The sequence below is a fragment of the Merops nubicus genome, unplaced genomic scaffold, assembly GCF_000691845.1.
Source record: "Merops nubicus isolate BGI_N331 unplaced genomic scaffold, ASM69184v1 scaffold27266, whole genome shotgun sequence".
In the NCBI taxonomy this organism is placed as follows: domain Eukaryota; kingdom Metazoa; phylum Chordata; class Aves; order Coraciiformes; family Meropidae; genus Merops; species Merops nubicus.
The window spans coordinates 617-16,954 of NW_008617365.1; the positions used below are offsets into that span (position 1 = coordinate 617).

A 16,338-nucleotide genomic window follows, 5' to 3' on the forward strand; every position below is an offset into this window, starting at 1 on the left:
ATATAGGTTACACTGAGTAAATGTTACTCTTCTTTCTCAAAATAGTTTTTCTCTTCGAGGAGTCTAGTGACAGCAGTTTTTTTTTATCAAACCAAACATTTGATAATTTAATTTTTATCAAACCCAAAACTCACAGCAAAATTGGAGATATAATAAAAAACATAAGTGAGCTAAAAAAAATGTGGCCCAAAATTTTAAATTTAATTCATATAGATTTACCTAGCTCTTCTATAATCCCTACGTGGGAGACAAAGTTCATCCCAGCACCCAGGAACCTGAAGACCCTTGCTCAATCAAAATTCCTGCCGGTATCAGTTAATAACTTTGGATGGCAATGAGGATTTTAAAAATATAACTGCAAAAACTAGAATTTAAGGAGCTCCATGTGTCTGAGCCAAATACCACTGTGCTCCACTGATTGAAAAGATGATGAGAAAGGAAAACAGAACTTATTTCATGTATAGTCTTGTTAACACTCCAGCTGCAGCTTTGAGCTGACATTTTCCAGGTGAACTAAACACACATTACTGTTCTTTTCTAAGTGTTCTTATTATTAGCATATAGAATAGCATAAGTTATTTGATTCTCAAAAAGTAATAAGTGTGGAGCTGTATTTGCATCTCAGCACTAGTATAAACTCAGCACTTTTAAAGTTTTGACCAAATCTGATAACATACATAGATATTTTACTGCTAATGCTTTTGAGTTGTTTCTGGGATGACTCAAGTCCCTCACTCAAATGAGAAGTAGAGAGTCTACATAAATTTATAACAGCTTCTCTAAACAAACAGCACAATAGTACTAACTTTAGCTACAAATATTATTGCTAGGAATTCTAAGAGCTCTAATGAGATGCTCTCAATGCATGAAATTAAAAATATACCCTGTAACCTTTGCAGAACAGTCTGTTTTCATCTCTGCCTTTTCCTGGGTCTATTTTAGTGCGTGGGTGGTGCAGCATTACTTTTAAGAAAAGCTAGTCCTGTAAACAGGAGAACAAATTAATTCCTGAACATTCTTATGATCTCAGAGGAGTGACATTTAAGATACAACTAATCCAGGATTTTTCAATCTTGGTATAAAATACCTATCATTGTCCTCCTAGAAGAATTTCAGGAACAGTTTTTTTTTTTTTAACATAAACCATCCAATTTCAGTGTAACATATATCAATGTTAAACTACTAAGTACAAATAATACTCGTATTTAAGAATTATCCCTTTGGGTGACTCCCTCTGCTGCATTCTACTTATCATAACGTATCATTAGAGTGTTAATGTACTGGACTCATTTGTAAGTACCAAGGATTTGAAGATACAGTTTCATCTTTACTTTCAAATCTTTTCCCCAATGTTACAAATGAGCAAACTTGTCAACACAGTAAAAACCTCCCAAAGAGCAAAGAGTAAGGTGGGTATATGCAGCAGTCTTGCACTGACAGCTCCTTGAGGGTCAGCATCTGTTCCTTACACAAAGGATTAACACACAGAGCATGTTCTACTTCCTTGCTTAAGAAATAGGAAAGCCTAACAATCTCCAACTGCTAGGCCTCCAAAAAACCAAAACTGAAGAAAATCGGAACTAAAGGTTTAAACTTAGGTGCTGTCACAGTACAGTGATGACAGTCACAATCCAGCTGTAGTCTTTACCTGTCATATGTAACATGTACAACTTTGGGGTAGGGTTCAGAGAAGAATGCTAAGCACAGAGTAAAGGAAGAATGATAGAAGCCAAGGTACAGCAAGCTTCCTGACCAATTCTGGCAACAAACTTTTGTTCTGCTCTGACATTAGTATCAAAGCTTCCTCCCAAACCACTGGAAAATGTCCGTTTTCATAAGCAGAGCATGGACTCTGGGGATCTCTCGCTAAAGGGACCATCTGAGCACACTTCACAGTACGCAAAAACACAAACCAAATGTTAAAAGTCAAAAGAGAATGCTTACAGTGGGGATTTTGTAATCCTGGGGAAATAATAAAAAGGTTTGAAGGTCCACACACAGTTTAGCCCTAAGCTTGATATTCACCAAGATTTACTGGCATGCCTAAGAACCACTGGGAACCCCTCAGTGGAACAGCACAGGCTGTTTCATGCATGTCTTGGACCTAGTTACACACTGATGAAAGCCAATCTGGAGAACAACAATGGGTAAGAAACAGGAGAGGGATCGGTGTCCCAAACTAAGTAAGGGTGGGAATGTAAAACATAGGGAAAATTCTCTTAAGTCTGGAGCTTTACTTTTCCAAGAAGAGTTGCCAAGGACTCCGACATTCTGAAGATGAAGTGAATTTCACTCCTAACATGGGCTTGCATCCTTCTGCACTGGAAACAAATCAGCAACAGAGTTGTACAAGAGCAAATATTGACATTGCACTGCTGAAGTTCTTTTTCTGGCAAACAACTGGATTTGCTAAAAGTCAGTCATTTTCCAAAATCACTAATGCATTTTTTTTGTTTTCAGGTCAGTGACACTGTGTCCACATGTGTGTATGCAAGCGTGAAAAGTTCCTTTTACTAGGCTGAAGCTCTAAGATGAATTTGCAGCCATATAGCACTGAGTTTAACTACCATGTTTGCATGTACTGTTGCATGTGAAACGCAATGTATAATCTAGTTCTCCTTTGTCTTTAGGTGTAGGCTACGCAGTGATACTCATAGCCCTTTATGTGGGTTTCTACTACAACGTTATCATAGCTTGGTCTCTGTATTATCTGTTTTCATCATTCACATTTGAGCTTCCATGGACAAACTGTGACAACAGTTGGAACAGTCCAAACTGTACGGATCCCAAACTCTTCAATGCATCAGTGCTTGGCAATGGTACCAAATACTCAAAGTACAAGCTCACTCCTGCAGCTGAATTTTATGAGTAAGTGTTGACTTTGCTATTTATTCACAATTCTATGTTTAAGAGTGTTTCCTCTGGAAAGTAAAATAGCTTAGCACCCAGCCCCTAGAATATGCATTACAAGACTAATGTTAAAATGCAGTTGTAATGTTGATCTCTGTTCCTGTGTGGTTAAGACTCTTACCTCTACAAGCTTTGATTTCTCCTGTGCAAATACAACACTTGCCACTGTGCAAAATGGAATTGGACAAAAGACACAAACTGGCTTGCACCAGCTTTACTAGGTTTCATAAACACAGCAATATTCTAACGGACAACTGCCCACCAAACTGAGCTGACTTTAAGGCTTTAAAATAATCATTTGTTCCGCAGACTTAGCCTGTTTCTCTACTCATAAAATACCTCAGAGCAGACCTGTTTGCTCAGCTGCTTCAACAGTTCAATGAAGTAAGATGAAGCACTGAGCAGGAGAGCACCACAGTTGTAGAAAGACAGGCTTTTTCTCATTCCTAAGCAAAAAAGAATTCTGCTATATGTGCCAAAACAGACAAGGGCACACTCAAGTCAGACACTTGGAATCAAAACTCCAAAGGTATATAAAGTAACAACGAAACTATAAGGCAAAAGTATTGATCTGTGTATAAATAACTGCATTACAGACCTCCAGGGGAAAATGGGATTTGATTAGGATAAAGAAAGGAGAATTGGCATCAGGCTAATTGAATCTGCTATTGAATTAATCCAAATAATCAATATTTCTGTGTTAGGAATAGAAGGATATCAGGGCACACACCTGCTGAGCAGTGAATCCAGCCCTGTGGAAACCAAGGGACACCACTGTTACCACAAATACCCTTGTGTGTTAACACCATGCCTGGCTACAGTAGGGATCTTGAGGTCTGTGTTTATAGCTCTGAAACATTCATAGCTGCTATTTCTCCTCTGAAGACAACACAGTGAAATATCAGTAGTGATGCACAAACCGTTGGCAAGGGTTTGGCTAAACTAAACTCAGTGCTTTGAGAACAAGAAGGGGAGTTGAGTTCAAAGGAACTGATTACAATGGCAAATGATGACAGCTAGGAAACCTGCTGCCCTTACAAAGACAATATATGCTGTGTTCAGAACTCCAGTGTAAAGCTAGATCATTTACAGCAAAAAGCTAGATACACATGCAGTCAGTGACAGAACCTGACTTCGAAGTGAACGGTAAGAAGTTTTGCGTTCAGCATCTTCAAACAAAGAACTCTGTTGTTAGAGAACTTCCATATGAATAGAATTTAAAAAAAAAAGAAAGGTTTTCTTTACAACTTCCTTGTGTTTAAGCCTTTGTAAAGCAAAATGGAACCCCTATATTGTTGCTTTGCTTCTTTATGATTTCAAGTGGTTCTATGCATTTCCTGTTATCACACCATGCTTGGGGTATGATTGTGACTTTGTAGGGGGTGAAGTTGTTTCACAATGTTGTGATTTATTTCCAAAGCTCAAGTTGTGATTGTCTGTACACCAAAATTTGAAATATTTTGGTTCTTTCCTCACCATGAAATAGATTCAAGGTGCAGTTTTCATAAGGTAAGAATAAAAAGGGAATTGAACATTTCATTATACTTCGGATCCCTGAATTTTGGGGCCATAATTAACTTCAGAGGCCTTGTACTTATTAACAACTAGATTATATTGCAAAAATGAGAAGAATAACCACTCACATAACAGAGTCTGTAAAATCTGCTTTCCCAGCTGTAAAAACAGGGAATCACAAGGGGCATTATGGTCATGTATCCAGTATTTGGATTAGCTCACCAAGTCCATCTGGACAGCTCAGGTGTGGACCCAAACTTGCGCAAAGTTTTAGCGTATTCAGATCCAACCTAATAAAGACAGCCCAATTCAGGAAACAGTGTTTCTTCTCTTACATTGAATAACCTCACTTGTTCCCATGGTCTTTTTACAACAAGGAGAGCTGAATCTTCTGATTATAAAGTTTCATGCAATGTGCAACAGGGTCAGGAAATAGAAGTGACAAAATTAAATTTGCATCAATATAGTGGGTTTACAAAATGATGCACCTTTTTTGGATGCAGAATTGCTAGGTAACAGTTCAGACAAGGGTCTTGATTGGCTACATGTCCTCTGAAAACCTCTGCAAGTAGAGGCTGAATACTCCTCTAAGAATATCATGTGTCCTTATGCCATATTGCACTACTGCTTGAACAACTGCTGAACTTGGCCCAAGTGTTTGTGTAGGACTCACACCTAATTCTTCCTAGTAGACAGCCATTAGTCACCTCTCAATAAACAAACCTTTACCAGAGGAGAACTACAGTTCCTGATGGAATAGTTCACTTTAGGTTAGTCTGTTCCTAAGAGCCAGAAATCCCTAATTATAGACTGCATAAGTAATCAATCCTTCCTCAGTAATACTGTGGATGAATAAAAGTTTTTAAGTAACAGCATCATGAAGACACTGGTTTCCAAATTCTATGACCATGTTTACTTTCTAAGGTCCGTACTGCTATCCAGTGGTGTAGGATATTAGCAAAAACAGCAACAAAACTTTTTTGGGCAATAAATTTCATATGACTGATTTCAGATTTTGAGTTTTGATCAGCTGTATAGTGAAACAAGCAATAGAGCAGCTACTTTATACCAGAGGGAAATTAAACTATGCCTCTTAGACTTCCACAGGATAACTATGGAAGCCCAGCTTATGCACTAACATAACAAGGTATGATAATTAGTATTATTAAAACAGGGATTGTAAACAGCATTAGGACTGATGCCCACTGTAAAAATGTCATAGAAAGGGAGGGATTTTGTCAGTAGAGGTGAAAAGTTCCATTATTCTCTTCAGTACTACCAAGGCATACAAGAGACCACACAGTTTGGAGTATCTGGGGCCATGTTTTCAACCACAGTAGCTAGTGCAAAAAGAACTTGCTGCTCTGTGTTACTGGGATGCAGCGCAGATTATGGAAAACATGTTAAGGATGCTAAATGTGCCCAAGCACTTCAGCCTTTAGCCTCAAGACTACATGTAAAGTGGCAAAGCTTGAACATGGTTCTCTAGGTTGTGCATCTGCATCAAGAACATATGCAAGGTTTTGCCTTCTGGTGGGCAGGGACACCAGAAACACCAAACATCTGTTTTGCAGCTGGAGAATGACTGAAACGAGGTACTTCCAAAACAGCTCACAAGCAGAAAGCTGTTGTGTTTACCCTTAAGAGAAACACACACTCCTTGTTTTTGAGACATGGTTCCTTCAGACAAAGCTGGCGTGGCCATGCATTTGGAGTAGATTATTTCCTAAGACAGCTGCCAGAGCTGTCTGTGTCTCTACCAGAACAGGAATAAACTGCAGGAAGAGGTGAGAGTACTGCGATGTGATAGGTAATCTAACACTTCAAGAAGGGCAGCCCTAAGTGCAACAGAAATACACTGATTCTCACCGCATATGCTGAGTGAGAGAGGGGAAAACTTGCTAAGAATCTAGGCTAAATCTTTCATTTGGTGGGGAGAGAAAGCAGAGAGAAGCCTCTAAGCCTCAGACATGGAAGAAACCACTTGAAATTGCAATTACAATGCCAAGGTAGTGACAGTCAGACTTTGACCAACATATGTGGCTTGTTTTCAAGCCTTAAGAGTTGGGCAATAATTCAGGTTGAAGTGGTTCTACACTTAAGCTTCCTAGAATGTTTCATTTTACTAAGTCTCGTTTCAGTTGTTCAGGCTTATTTAGGCCAAGGTGCCACTGATGTCAATGGCACAGTTACTTATAACAGGAAGGGAGGGATATAAAAGGATGGGACCTCTACAATAAATACCTCATTAGAGATGGTTAAAATCAATTATAGTGTGTTTTTACACTGAAAACTTAGCAAAGCTAGCCCTCCAAAAACTGATAACTGGTGCCCTTATGCTAGTAATGGTCAATCATAAAAGAAATCCAGTTAGGAATAAAATGTCAATTCCACGTTTCTATGGAAATGCACGTTAATTACTTCCCTCTACAGTGGTTTGGAATTAATCACAAAAAATGCAAGCACCTTCTACCCTTTCAACATATGTTAAAATAATTTTTTTAAAGAACGCAAGTGCATCACTGCAAAAAACGTTCCCCTGTCTACTCCGTATCACTCCTACTTAAACATTTTACTGGAATACAGGCAAACTTTATATTTGTTCTCTCCATTCTTGTGTCTGGGAAAAGTTTGTTACCATCTTGCTTTCATTTACAATGACAATTAAAAAATACAAGTTTGGAGGAACAAAAGCACTGTTCTTCTCACGAGGTACTGTGCCTGTAAAACATCATGATCTGTTGCAGGAACAAAGCCTAGCAATTTTTAAACAAAACAGTGAAATTGTCAACAAACATACTGAGCTATGGCTATTTTCCTCTGATAGTACTTTTTTCTCAGGGCTGTAATCCTTCCTTTTCTGCGTAAGAAACAAACCATAGTTATACAGAGAAATTTTTGTGCCAGGTACAGTAAGGGAAATTCACAGAATTTTAAGTCTGCTTAGCTGTGATTAAGTGCAAAAAGCTACCTAAGAAAATTATGTTTAGTCACAGCAGCTTATATCTATCATATTTGTGAACATAAGTTTATGACAAGCATGCAAACCAAGAACAGACTGGAAAAATCCTTACCCTATACAGCAAAAGTTACTTCTATAGACTAGTAAATTTGTGCTTTGGGGTATAGAGACCTCACCAAAAATGCCACCATAGACCAAAGGGTCTGCATAGTTCAGTAGCACACCAAATGGAGTGAACAACGCTGTGCTTCAAAGGAAGACTGCAGGAATCTATCCCCATAAAACAACTGTGAAGCAACCTCCCCCAAAAGAGGGAAAACACCACTTCAGAAGTAAGCACAAGCAATTCTGCCTATAAATGCTTATAGAAACTGAATCAGACAACAAGAACTAATCTGAGTGGATAGGCCTATATTCTACCCTGTAAAGTAACTGAAGAGTTTGAAAGCAATGAGAAATTAAGAACCTCTCTAGACATCTAGGCATAGTCATCTCTTACACCTTAATTGAAAGGAAAGCTCTCAGACGTTTCTGACAGGTTTGAAGTCGTGTAGCAGTCATCTGTTTACCTTCATAGAGATGACACTAGCAAAGACTAACAATAACTCCAGCCCGGTCCTGTACCTTCACTCCTAGAAAATCCCCTGAATGTAACAGAACTCTTTTGATTTCACAGAGCTTAAAAGATGACACATTATTAAATACTTTATGTGGAAAGTTAATGGCCATGTTGCTGAAAAAGCAATAATTTAGGAAGTGTTTTGGTGCATTGTTTACACATCCAGATTCTGAAACAAACATATTTGCATCCCTACACATTACATGTTAACTTTTTGAGTGTGTTTATTTTTTCAAACTGAAGGAGGTAACTCAATCTCTCTCTTTTTGGCTCAGCACAAAGAAATTTCTGGTACAATTATTTCTGTGCCTATAATAAAAACAGCTATTCCACAAATATTTACATGTGCGGCTTTTAAATTTGTTTTTCGCATATGTTCACATCTTCAGAATTGCTGACTGTTTACTTACACAAAAAGAAAAGAAATTAAATGTGAGTGGAGTGCAAGTTAATCCATACAAGTATGTCCACATGTTCTCAGGCTTTATGGAAATGATTCCTAAACACCACCACGCCCTTGCACAGCAAGTCCAGAGGACTGGAAGAATGACCACTTTGCCAATTTAAGTTTGCAGCGGGGGTTAGGAAATATTGCAAATGTCAGGAGCTGCCCATTATGCTGCGTGCAATTGTATGGGAGTGGTACCAGGCTCTGAGCACTAATTACAGCCACACCTCCCCTCTAGCACCTTGCATTTGAAATCCTGGCAAGCAGAAGCAGAGCCTTTCTCTGTGGAACATCTCCTCCTGCATGTATTGCTTAAGACAAAGCCAATAAAGGTGTCACACACAACTAAACACCCATTTATTTGTATTCACCTGTTTCTCATTAAATGTTCTCTACAACACAGTACTGGCACAGTATCATAAAACTAGTGTTTTATGTGTTGTTCCCTGTACGCTGCTCTTCTGAAATCAGTAAACCTTCATGAAAGCTCAGCAGCTCCTTCTCTGAGAGGCCAGGGCTCTTTCATGACCCTCCTGTTTGGGCAGCGCACGGCCTGTGGACAATGCTGACTGAAGCACTATGTAACTTGCTAACTAAGGGCTGGGGCACTTGGGAGCACATGTGCACCAACTGCTTTGCTGTGTATCCTCAAACCATAAATTCTTCAGTAGTTCAGTTTAGATCTACAGAGGGGTGAAATCCAAGCATTTCCATTCTATCTGCAAATCTCAACACAGTGGATTTAAAAGGAGATTTTTAAGTCTCTTTTTTCAGAGAGCTGTGCAGACTTGAATGTGCTGAAGTGTGGTGCAGCTAGCAAGGGAGGTCAGAATTAAGTTAATGGGAGAATTAAACTGGGTAAAGACTTCGGTGAGTTGAGGTAAACATGCTCAGTGAATTAATAGTTTAGTCCTAGTGGCCACATATAACTTCAGGATTCTCAGGATTCAAAGAAACACCATATAATTCAGTACAAACAATAACTGATTACATGACAGCCAGGATGCCACTGGTAAATTACCTTTTGGTAAGTGATTCCCAAAATCTAGCTTGAAGTCCGTTACACAGCTCCATTCTCCAACACAAGAGGGAGCTGAAATATCTTGAGAACAGAAAAACCCAGACAACAAAGGTGTTGGCAAAAGACAATGCAAAATCCAACAGAGATGGAGTATGCCCAGCTGAGCTCAAGCTGGCTGCTGCAGAGCCCCTGGCATGCATCTGAAGTGTACCCAGTGCTGGGGATGTAGCACAGCACCTCAGATGGCTTGGCACCACTCTCCTGTGCTCCTGGCTGTGGGACAGCATTCTACCGGAGCCAGGCTACCCCTCTTCACCACAGTGCTGCCAAACCCAGAGCTCTCTACAATGCACCCAGAGACATCCAGTAGCTCAAACAGCAACTGCATATATGGCAGAGCTGGGTCTGAGCCGGGCTAACCCTGTTGCCCTTTGCTGACTTCATCTGGAGCCACTCCGCTACCCCTAGCCCCAGAATTACAGTGAGGAGATGATGGTGTTCAACCTACATGGAGCCAGCTCAGGTCTGCAGGGGCTGTACCACAAGCTCTGCCCCACACAGCTGTGGACATACATGTTGTGGACACTGCCACAGAAACAGCACAGCTGAATTTAAGCAGTGCTGTACCTGAAGTAAAAATATCTGGAACCTGGCAAACTATGCAAAAAGAACTCTCCCCACGCCTGCTTACTGCAGATAGCCCAAGCTTCCACAGGTAAAAGAACCAGCTGTACTTCAGAGACAGAAGGATATTGGCAGCGATCATGACTGAACTATAGTTGCCCAAATATATAACAGGAGAGATACATGTAGGAGAGTCTTCTAATTGAGCACAATTATCTTGTGTCTAATTGCCTTCTAAATTGAGTATGTAATTTAATTTCTATAGATTGCATACTGTATACACTGACAGTCCTTTAGCATCTTCAATCCAGAGTTTGCATTAAGTTTTAAATAAAAAAAATAGTCTAACTACCAGAACAGGGAATATTGCTGAGGAGACCAGCACTGTATCTATTTATATCTCAATCCATTTGCTGACACTTACCCTATCTAAGCCATTTGGGTTTGATCCCATAAAAGTGACTACTAACTTTTAGAAATATTTGGGAGTTAGAAGTACTTAAGCTTTCAGAAGTACTCAATACGTTAACTAACAAATTCATTTGTTATTTAACCTACTAATTTGCTGACAAGTTGATGACAGTGTGGCAATCTGAACAAATCTCATACAATGCACGTAGAAATCACTTAGATGAATAACACCCTTCTATTGATCACATCAAATTTAGGCAAATTACTTTTGCCTTTAAGAGAAAGAATGAGTCTGTAATCATATTTAGATTGAAACCTAAAGTCATAACTGATCTGAGACTTGAAAAATTAGGCCTACACCAAGACCTTTAACTTGACCTGTTCGTACAAAACCTTCTAAATTTCCCAAGTACAATCATGTAAATCTTTCTAGGAGTGAATAATACAAAAAGCTCCTTAGAAAGAACCAGTCTGACAAAAATATGTAAGAGTATTCTACACCTAAACCTCTTACATCCTATTTACTGGCTATGGATTAAATGTTTTGGAGTGAACAAGATAAAGAGTAATTTTCAGATCATGACCCTTGGCATTTCTTCTGCCTTTGGTTTGGTTGCCTCTTTGTACTCAAATACTCAGCCACTTCCATAAAGAATATGTTCTGAATTGCTCAGACTGGAAACAAAGCAAAGGTTTATAATAATCCTGATTTTATAGATGGGAACACTAAGAGACAGAGAAGGATTTACTGGTTCCAACATTACCTATTATTAGAACTAAGACAGGATATTTCGTTTACTGAATCCCACTGAGCAGCTGCCCCTCCTGTCTTTCACACAGTGATTCTCATTTATTTAATTTAATTCTCTTCCCAATAACAACAATCTGCAGGCAAAAGACTAATTCTTACTGCCTCTGATTTGTCCTTTTTCTTTGTCTCGAAGTTCTGAATTATAAGAGTTTATTTTTTTAGCAGAACTGGACAAATAACTCTATTCTGAGGAAAAAAGAATCACTTTCAGAAGCTTTTACTAATGACATTCTCAGTAGCTTTGGACATAATACAAAGAAGTTGCAGACAACAGAGGCTCATACTAGTTGATACTATATCTCCTCTGGTTCCCTAGCTTAGGGACTTATGAGAGACTGTTTTTTGTCATTTTGCCTACAACTTGTGTGTGTCTATATAGCATTGGGAAACTGGGCAATCCTGCAGCTCGTGAATGCAACTTCAATTCAGGAACAGATATGTGCCACACTGCCTTATTCTGCTGTAATATCAAAAGGCTATAACTTCAGGTGTTTTGACCTTGGAGCTTCCCAAGTGAGAAATCCTGCAGTATCCCTTACTTCAGATTTTTCTCTTTGTGTCCAGTGTAATAAGAGAAGTGACTGAGTATAATCTAAAGTAGCCAGTCAGGGATTTATCACTCAACTTACCTTAATATATACAGGCTAATAACAGCCTCAGCTGTTCCTGAAGTACTCCTTGATGTGAAATATAAATAATTATGGCATTAACTGAGCTAACTGGATTTTCACTGATGTATGCTAACTTGGATGACCATGGTGAATGCAAATGTCTTTTCAAATTTGCACTTCCCCCAAAAAATGCTGCCTGTTTTCTAAAGAACATTAAAGAGCTATATCCTTCAAACCAAGAAGATTTAGTCTAATACTTTGGCTGCTGCTTCTAGTAAGCAAACATTCATGGACTACTTCCCAGCAACCCTCCAAAATGGCATCTGGCATCTTTTGGGAAGCTCTGACTTACCTTCAGAGGTCACATAAAAAAAAAAAAACGCAACCAGAAAAAGGAAAGAAAAGCAAAACCTGCCAGAATTACAACTCAGAAACAGCTGCTGTCTATGAAGATCTCCTTGCTTAGGTGACCAGTTACACAGCTATTTTGACTGGTTACAGAAGTATTTTATTCTTACAATTTTATGATCCCTTATGTGATTAGGGGAAAAGAACTGTTGGAATGAACATTCTGAAAATCTTGGGAATCCCACATTTGAAATGGCAGTTCTGGCAAGTGTCACAAACAGTAAGACAGATTGCTAGCTGCTTCTGGAAAGCAAACACACAAGTCTTTACAAGTCCAGAAATCTATCTGGGCAAGAAGAATAAAAGGTTAAATGGGCACAAAAAATGCAAGTTCAGATTTTAGCTTTTCCAAGCAGACTCTACAGATCATGATCCAAAAGACTTTCTTTACAACATCCAGATCTGATAGCAGTGTAAGTGTGATAGCACAAGTTGCCAAAACTGTCCTAAGATCCTGGACAAATGTTCAAATGAGAAACTTGTGAAGCTTTTCCCAGCTATATGTATCACTGCCCAAGCTGGTAGGCTTAGAATAGAGTCAGGTATCCCTGCCCAGAATTCACTTACAGCCATGGATCCTCTGGCAAATTATACTTCATTAAGCAGAAATACAAGTAGCTTTCATTCACCCTCTAAGCAAACGTAGAATAAAACCTACCTATTTATTTACATGTAATCAAGGAGAACAGGGTTTTAGATGAGATATCAAGAAGCGTGCCTCTGTTTTACTTTCTCCACAGGTAAGAGGTATACTGTTGTATAAGAGTTAAACTCACTTCATACTTCCTAAATAGGAACATTCTTGATTATATGCCACAAACACATGGTCACTACCCTTTAACGCCTCACTTGTTATTAGCCTTACAATGCATCAGAAACAAATCATCTGCTTAATTTGAGGTTGCTTTCTACATGTATCTTTTATCCAACCTGGGATTAATCATAGAAGCAGTTCAAAAAAACCAGCATTGCTTACTAAAAATGAGAAACCACAGAAGCACAACTATTACAGTCCTTAGCTGATCATATCTTGATGCTTTAGGGCTCAAAAGGGAATTGTACGCAAGTCTTTCATGTTACTAGATGGATTGTTCTAATGGCCCTTAATTTTCCCAGCATGTTTCTACAGTTTAAGTAGTACAGAGACAACTGTTTTTCAGCTTTCCCCATTGAAGGTGACACAAGTTTGCCCTATCTTGGAACTTAGTCAACCACCTCACTCATCTTGACTCACTCTGACTTGGTAAGACAAGTGCTTAACTTAATTCTGAAGTACTGTTTCTCTAGTAAGAGATTTTATGAGGACAGCCAATGGGGCTGGAATTAGACTCCTTAGGCTTTAGTCTTTACCTGTCTGCAGTCATGCAGGGCAAACCACTCAGTGCCTCAGTTTCTCTAAAATGTACTTATCTTCATAAAACAAGTCAAGGTCCTTGAGTGAAAAGGGCTTTTTTTATTTGTTTGTACTATCATGGTGCTATGAGAAGCCAAAGGAGGTCAACTTCCTATTTTATCCAAGCAGTGCACAAAAAATAAAAGGTGATAAAGGGAAGGAGACAAGGAAGATTGTGACAATTTTATCTGGATGGGCACTGAAACATGAAGGAATCAAATCCCTGTAGATCTGTATGAGAACCAGAAGTTAGCTCTGCGATTCCCTCTAGTGCAGGGCTCCAGCTGCAGTGCCACTCCTCTCTGCAAATACAGCTTACAGTAAGGCAAAAGATTTCCGCAATCTTTAGATTTGTAAAAGCTGCAGGAGACACCTCAGTAGCATAGAACTGAGCTAATGGAAAGGAGATCCACTCTAACATCTCTCTGGTATCCCTGTGCCTGTTGCACACAATGTGTTTTGAAAAGTCTCATTGTAGGTATCACCAGTCATGAGGACAAACACTCTTTTCTACACTTCAGTCCATTTCACTGTGTAGATCTCAAAGAATTAGGCTGTCCTGGTAGGCAACAGAATTTCCTCTGCCATCATTCCACTGTACCGCACAAAGCACCGTATATCCAGTTTAAATTTGCCAACTGTCGCTTTTCCTATCTAACCACTTTTTTTCAGCCTCACAATAGCCTATTCAAAAAGAATAGGCTATTCAAAAAGAAATTGAAAATAACTTTGGAATTGCTCGAGTTGCAGGAAGCCAACTGTTCACTTACCTAGAATCGCAAAATAATTTAGATTTAAATATGTCTCTCAGAGTCATCTAATATAACTCCTTACCCAAAAGCAAGGTGAACTTCAAAAGTAAATCAGACTGCTCAAGGCCTTTACTGGCCAAGTTTTAAAATTTCCAAGGTCAGAGATTCTACAGCCTCTCCAGGTACCTGTTCAGTGTTCAAGTAAGAATCGACTGACACCTCCAAATTCCCCAGACATTTCCAGTGAAGGACAGTCCTCTCACTGTGGCACTATGGTGCTAAACAGACACTGATGGGCCAGTGAGACCATAAAGGCACTTGTGAGAATTTTAAGGCTTCACAAAACAGATTTCACCAACTGCTACCCCCATCAGAAGGACAGCTACTGCTGCAGCACAGCAACCATTCTGCTGCCCACAGGATGATATATGTACAAGCCTTTTTCCCCCAGTGACTTGGCTTTGTTTCTGTGTATCTGGTACGTAGGCGAGGAGTTCTGCACCTGCACGAAAGCCGTGGAATCCACGACCTTGGCTTGCCTCGCTGGCAACTTTCCCTCTGCCTCTTGGTGGTGGTAATCATTCTTTTCTTTAGTCTCTGGAAAGGCGTGAAGACTTCAGGAAAGGTAGAGCTAATATTGTCCTTCTATCTCAACTACATTCTTTGTCTCCTTTACAAAGCCTCATTATTTTAAAAAGCAAGAGACTAAATCATTGCTTCTGAGGGATCCTTAGGGACCAAACCATATGAGAGGCCTTCACAGATGTACAGTGGAAATATATAATCCCAATTCAGCCTTTATTTTATTTACAAATTTTGCTTGTGTGATGTTCCAGCTGTAAGTTTTACTACCATATGATTTTCAATTCAATTTTAGTGGTGTCATCCAGAAGATACTAATTTTAAATTGTCTTACATGTGCCTCCTATTCTTTGCCAAATGTAATGTTTCAATGTTTTAACATACTTTGGTTTTATTATGTAAAATGCCATGACTAGAGAAATATCTGATGAAAACAACTTGAAATTACCCCTTGACATCCCTCAGAAAAGACCTCAACAGAAATTCTAGGGCTGGAGACATCCCAGAGCTTTTTGCACATTTTCATAGAAGTACCACCTACCATCAGGCAATGACTGTACTTTAGCAAATGAATATACAGCTAAACAGTTAAGCAGCAGTCTCACACACCCTGGTAATGTGCAAGCACCCCAGGTCTTCTGTTTGTCAAAACTGTTTCCTATTGGTATCTATAAACCTACATAAAGACTCATGACACGTAACAGCATTTTCCCCCAAGACAGCCCATAAAGCTTTTCCATCAAACTGGGCAAAACCAAGAAAGTGCATGTTGTATTTTTCACACATTCTTAAATCTTCTGTTACAGGCGATTAACCTTTGGGATCTCTGTTGTCTGCAGGTTGTTTGGATAACAGCCACTTTGCCTTATGTTGTATTATTTGTCTTGTTAATACATGGGATGACCCTGCCTGGTGCATACAATGGAATAAACGCGTACTTGCACATAGATTTCAGAAGATTAAAAGAAGCCACAGTAAGTGTACTTTTCTGCTCTCATCCCCTTATTATTAATTCTGTTGCCACTCTTATTAAAACTGAAAATATTAGAGCTGATTTCTGAAATTATATAGCCACACTTCCACTTTTGCACTTATCCCTGATAGTCCTGTTATGGAGAGTGTTGCAAAGTTAGACTATCTCAGGCTCAACCCAACCTGTTCTGATCTCTAAAAAAGAACCTGCACAAGGGCAGTTTCAGGTGTGGTAGTCCCTTAAAAAAGCCCATGCTTTGACTCTGCACCCTGTAAATCGTAGTATCCTTTATAAATGA

General features: G+C 39.2%; 1 protein-coding gene across 1 annotated transcript in view; it reads left to right on the plus strand.

Moving 5' to 3' along the window:
• Nucleotides 1-2,634: 2,634 nt before the first annotated feature.
• Nucleotides 2,635-16,338, plus strand: part of SLC6A2 (solute carrier family 6 (neurotransmitter transporter), member 2) — a 40,424-nt gene continuing 26,720 nt past the window's right edge. The window contains exons 1-3 of the mRNA XM_008943128.1: nt 2,635-2,868; nt 14,972-15,110; nt 15,907-16,041. Of these exons, the coding sequence (XP_008941376.1) occupies nt 15,967-16,041 (75 nt within the window). The 5' untranslated portion in view covers nt 2,635-2,868; nt 14,972-15,110; nt 15,907-15,966. The remainder of the gene's footprint in view (nt 2,869-14,971; nt 15,111-15,906; nt 16,042-16,338) is intronic.